This window comes from Liolophura sinensis, chromosome 7, assembly GCF_032854445.1.
Source record: "Liolophura sinensis isolate JHLJ2023 chromosome 7, CUHK_Ljap_v2, whole genome shotgun sequence".
Taxonomy (NCBI): domain Eukaryota; kingdom Metazoa; phylum Mollusca; class Polyplacophora; order Chitonida; family Chitonidae; genus Liolophura; species Liolophura sinensis.
The window spans coordinates 58,863,268-58,869,298 of record NC_088301.1 but is presented as its reverse complement, the minus strand read 5'-3'; the positions used below and the strand labels follow the sequence as shown (position 1 = coordinate 58,869,298).

Sequence of the window (6,031 nt, the reverse complement as noted above, 5' to 3'; positions counted from 1 at the left end):
AGATATTTATACTTACGTTTTGCAACATAATATTATATATGTTTTAATTTTTTTATTATTTAATTGGTGGTTTACGCCGTACTCATGAATATTTTACTTAAATGGTGGCGGCCAACATTGTGGTAGGAGGAAACCGGCCGGGTAGAGCCCAGGGGAAACCCACGACCATCCACAGGTTGCTGGCAGACCTTCCAACGTACGGCAGAATGTTTTGAACAGTTAATATACATGTTTATTGGTCATTGTATCTTGATGTAAATTACCACTGTGGCAACTGATGCAGCACACTGTCCTCAATGGAGATGGCTTATTGTAATCTGCTGTCGTGTAATTAAACTCTGTCACATGGGAAAAAGTGTATAAGTTACTAGCCAAAGGTTGGTGGTTTTTACTCAGAGCTTTAGCTACGGTTTCCTCAACCACTGAAACGGACAGCTATAGTGCAGAAGTGAAATACACTTGAACAAACTGCAGTGTTACACAATTTAAACACTGCATCAAAAGTAAATCCCCCCTCCCCCCCCCCCCCCTCCAAACAATGTTTGACATTTACCAAGATATCTGCCCAAAGGTAAGATTTTGCAGACAGGATCTCAGTAACCAAGTCAACACACTGCAGCAAGAAGTACCCTGTAGATTCAGATGTGTTCCTGTCATCATCATCACGGTCAGACACCATCATAACACAGCAATACACGGCTTGTTTCAATAGGTCCCACAAATGTTCAATAGGATTGAGATCCGGGGAATTGGAGGGCCATTGCATGTGCTCAATGCCTTCATGTTCAAAGAAGACATTTATCACTGTGGCACAATGTGGACGTGCATTGTCGTCCATAAAAAGAACTCCATTGACACCTTGAACCTGTAGAATTTCTAAAATCCAACCGATAATGCATTTGCGCATTCTTGTTGGAGCACATCTGCACGTACAGAGTAATCCTAGCTACAGTGTGTTGACATGATTACTTAAATACTGTGTGCAAAATTTCACAACGATTGGGCAAATATCCAAGACTTAGACCATCTTAATCTTTGAGAATAGGAATATATATAATGTTTATGTATTTGATTAGTGTTCTGTTCTGTCCTATACATGATGGGGAAGTGGTAAAACTCCTTCCTTCCTGTAACAATGCGGTCCAAAGCTATGAACTTTTCTTCCTTTATTGTCACAGTTATCGATGTATGTGTGCTCATGAAACACACAGGTGCCACATGAACACTGCAAGGTTACTGAAGAAAACAATGTATTCTACACCGATTCGGGCCTTATGTGTAGCTCGTCTTTGAGTCTCCCATTGGGTCATAGTAAATGATTATTTCACTGGCTCGTTGGTAATCATTAAGATGTTATAGATCTGCTTCATTGTGGCATCCTTCGCCTGAGATGTAATGACATAGGTCTCCTTACCTATACTTTAAATGGGTTTGGTTACATGTCTGGTGTCTTCTGCATGGGGTTCTAATGAGATGGCACATGACAATATGTATGAGGGAATAGTTTAGGGGTGGGTGGGGTGTCATGTCAGGAGTTTTCTCCTCGATTGGGTGGGTATACGCATAATGTCTGGTGTCTTCTGCATACATGTAGGGTTCTAATGACATATGGCACTTTGTACGTACAAGCGTGGTATAGGAGTGGGTGTCATCTTTGGTGTCTTCTGCATGGCCAGGGCTATGTTGAGGTGGCACTTTAAATGTTTGAGAGACAGGCCTTTGTGGCCGAGGGGGTTCGCAGCATGGCACAATGACCAAGGAGCCTCTCACCAATGCAGTCGCTGTGATTTCAAGTCCAGTTCACTCAGGCTTTGTCATCGGCCTGATCTGCCAGCAACCTGCAGATGGTAGTGGGTTTCCTTCCACCATAATTTGGCTGTCGTCGTGTAAGTGAAACATTCTTGAGTATGGCATAACACCACCAATCAAATAAATGACATGTAAATCCAATCAAATAAATGTAAATAAATGTTTGAGGCTAGGTTAATTTACTTGTCAGTATCTATTTTGAGTGGGTGTACATAATGTCTGGTGTCTTCTGCATGGGGTTGTGATGAGGTTATACTATTAATTTTGTTAACATTTGGATAACATATTGACACAATTTTGATATGACCAAAATCATTGTGTTGTTAACCTCATTAGGCCCCATGGAAACAAAGAAATTCAATACAGCATCTAGAGTGGCAGAATAAAAAATAAACTGATTCATGTCTTCCATGAAGTTACAGATATATGCAGAAATTGTCAAAGACATCTTTGTTTTTTTTTTTTTTTGGTGTATTATGACAGAATGAGTTAGGTTTGTAGCTAGTAGAAGCTGGAGTGCAATGAATGAATGCCACCAGCTACATGATAAATCATGATTCAAAGCCACCGATTGAACTCGAGCAAAGCTGGATTTGAACACGCGACCAGACTGGTATAGGGCAAATCAGAAGCAATACAGTATGTGCACAGATACAGATGAGGAAGTTGTAATTCAGTCATTGTATGGGAAGGTGGCTGAGTCTTTACTTCCATTTGGCTTAGTTGTCCCCAGGTGTATATTTACAAAAAAGTCCTAACCAGGTAGAAGGTATATACAGCTCCCTACATTTAGGCTTTAAGCTTGTTATATAATTCCAGTGTTTTGTCAAACAGTGGTAATTATATGCATACTTGTTCATTTATGGGGTGGGGACAGGCTTGGCTGTGAAGAACATACACAGATGTTCCTTGACATCAGAAATGATGGGTGTAGGGCAAGGTCACATTTGACCTCTTATGCCATTTATATTTCATCTGTTTTTTCTCCAAGCTTCATTTGCATCCTGTGGAGAAAACCACAAGTTTAAGTCCTTTGTTCATAACTATTTCTCTGTTGAAGAATCTATCTTCCAAACATGTTCAAAAGACTTCCAGCTTTATGTATCAGTACACTTTTCATCCTAGTAAACTCTGAAGCATGAAAAAGCACTAAATCCCCAAAAATATATACGTGTTGTACATAAATAAAAATGAAGATGAACTGTCCTCTATACTGTAATACAAGTTAATTTATTTCCAATATGAACAAGAAATGAATTTAATCAAGTCCACAAGCAAGGGACATAATTACATGTTATTTGATTAACAACACATCAACTCTTTGACTAGTTGCATGCCAGGCCGGTTTACCTTGAATTCAAATCATCTGATCACTGGCAATTAAAGCAGTGAAATACTGCAATGCCACATATATATATATCCTGGCATGTTCTTGACTAAAATATACTTGCTTTCAAAATTTCTGACAAAGACATCGTAGTTCTGTTTTTCTGATAAGTGTCAGTTATCATATAATACACATTCAGTTTGGACAACAGTATTCCAGACAAAACATCAGGATGCAGTCAATCTGAGAAGGTCACTTTAAATATAACAGCCACAAATGTACACAGCAGACAGCCCCTGGGGATGGAGTTATGCCCGTAGTTGAGCGTGACGCCGCCGACGATGTATGGTCCCGCCTACGAAACTGGACCTTCTCCTAAAAAAGAACATATCAGCTGTCAGTGCCGACAATCTACATCATTGTGTACACGGACCCACACACAGAAACACTCAGTAGTAAGGAGTACACAGACAGAAAATATTTTTATTTAACATGCAATAGCTGAGACATATCTAGAGCAATTTTAGTTCTGGAAAATACTTGGGATCATATCTAGAGCAATTTTAGTTCTGGAAAATGATTTGCATCTTAAAACTAACTAATCGAGCTGTATTAAAACTGACATGTAAACTGAACAAAACAATGATCTTTGATTGATGACAGGTTAACTTTTCACACAAAATTCTTTGATTCACAGACTGAACAGCTCTCAGAAAGCATCACTTTAGAGTTGCATTTTACAAAATTTCTTTACAAATGACGTTCAGAGTTTGAGATCAGTGCATGTAGGTACATGTATTTTCTTTAGTCTTCCCAACTACGTACGAATTCACGCTAGTACATAAATGTAGGCCAATTATTTGTTATGTGGAAAAGGCATTTAAAAAACATATCTCTAACCTGGAGTTAGTGGTATGAAATGGTTATGAACACTACAGTCTAAATTGAAATGCTGTGAAATATCTTCCTGATCTAACTGACTAAAACGTGACTTTACACTAGTCAAATCCCTCAACCAAGAGACCCCTTGAAAAAAAGAGGAATACTTGGTAGCAAAGGTACCAAAGAACTAGCCTGTACGTATATGTGAAGTACATTTTTCACATTTCTCTCATGATGTGGAATAATAAACCAAAGCATCAAAGTAGTGGATTTCGTAATTTATAGTAACTGGTATCAGTACATCTCATGTTACTGTGCTTTACATGTGTGCAAAACATGAGCACCATTTATGTCCATGTACTGTTTGAGATACTCACAAGAGGCCAGAATAGTGAAAATACCCCTATGACTTGCTTTAACTGTTATCGGACACCCACACTTGGGGTATGACATAATTCTTATACTGACATAATAGTACTGACAGAGAGTTAAACATCCAAGTCTGAAATCAGACCTGAGAAAGTAGGTGAGTGAAAACATTCTTCAGGTTACTAGCTACATGTACAATCTAGCTTCAAATCCAGACAGGCAAAACAATAATTTGGTCATCACTTGGAAAATGTGACAGCATCTAATCGTTATTTGGTTGTCAAAGTGGCCCCAGACTCCAGAGATCCATCTGCTTTAGGTCTACTCACAGATGTAGGAAAAATCAGACACACATCCGGAATCGGTATTAAATGATTATCTAGAATTACATAAAAGCTCCTACACATATGCATTCTATCTGGCAGTTTAGGTATTAAGAGGTTATTGGGCCTTCGTCAAAAAGCATAATTTCTTTTGAATTTCACTGATTTTCTGCAGTCGATGACTGCCTTGGTCATTGTGATTTGCATGCTGACAGGTATGGCACCTGATGCCAAGACATGTCTAACATGGAAACTGTTAGCGGAAGGTTACAGGCATATGTATCAAGGCTCCTGTGATACTGCAAGCCACTCAACATTCTGCAACCTTCATGTATATCAACCCACAACTGGTTTAAAGGAAAATTAGCATCCGAACTGAACTTGTGGCCTCCACTTTATAAATTATACTTATGAGCCAACCTAAGCAGTGCAAAATAACCTGAACTGACATAGTTTTCTTCCTAGGAAGTCGAGAAATTCTATTGTTAGAAGGAAACATCTAACAATGCCCAAATTGTATTGCTGATCGACACATGAAGGTGGTCGCTGAATGTAGACAGAGCAACAGTCTCAACCTGTGTATGTTGATAATGTCTGTTAATGTAGACATGGTCTAGAGGGCTTTCCGTCAGTGGTTAGACGGCAAACAAGATGACAAAAACAGTGGTACTTCATGAAGTTGAGGAGATGAATGACATTGGCTTCTTTGACAGGATTACCCCTACACAGCAGATCACGGGTTAAAAAATAACAAGAAGAAAACACAGTAATTGACTACACCATTCATCCTCCGGACAACAGGGACACAATTTGCTCACCCTACTATCTCCACGTTGTCGATCGCCCACTGGTCATGCCCAAGGCCCCTGTGCAAAGGCTGCCACCACCGGAACTGGAGCCCAACAACTCTGGCATCTGACGGAATCTCATACATAACTTGCCGGGCCTCCAGGAAATCTGCTGGGTTGTGATTGGCTAACAGTCTCCATTCAACACCCTATAAAACCACCAATCAATGAATAAAATGTTGCTCAAAATTGGATTTTTAAATGATCTACTAAAAGCATTTAAAGGTTTTCAGATCAACTTCCGTGTGGGATACTAATTTTTTAATGAAGTCCAAAAGCCTTCGCTAAGTTGGACAACAGTTTATTTATCAAATATAAATTGCAAGTTGCCTCCTACTAGTTAATCTTATATTTTCGAAGAAATGTTAACAAAATTCACGAACGCGCCTTGTTCTTGAATGGTTCAGTACAGCTTCAGCTGAAGGCAATTACACACAGGTTAATATAAACAAAGCCATATTTCAGATTAATCC

The 6,031-nt window shown here is 39.1% G+C and overlaps 1 protein-coding gene across 1 annotated transcript in view; it reads right to left on the bottom strand.

Moving 5' to 3' along the window:
* Positions 1-3,019: 3,019 nt before the first annotated feature.
* LOC135469820 (reelin-like) overlaps positions 3,020-6,031 on the bottom strand; it is a 37,837-nt gene continuing 34,825 nt past the window's right edge. The window contains exons 49-50 of the mRNA XM_064748429.1: positions 5,529-5,707; positions 3,020-3,511 (exon numbers count right to left, since the gene is read on the bottom strand). Of these exons, the coding sequence (XP_064604499.1) occupies positions 3,445-3,511; positions 5,529-5,707 (246 nt within the window). The 3' untranslated portion in view covers positions 3,020-3,444. The remainder of the gene's footprint in view (positions 3,512-5,528; positions 5,708-6,031) is intronic.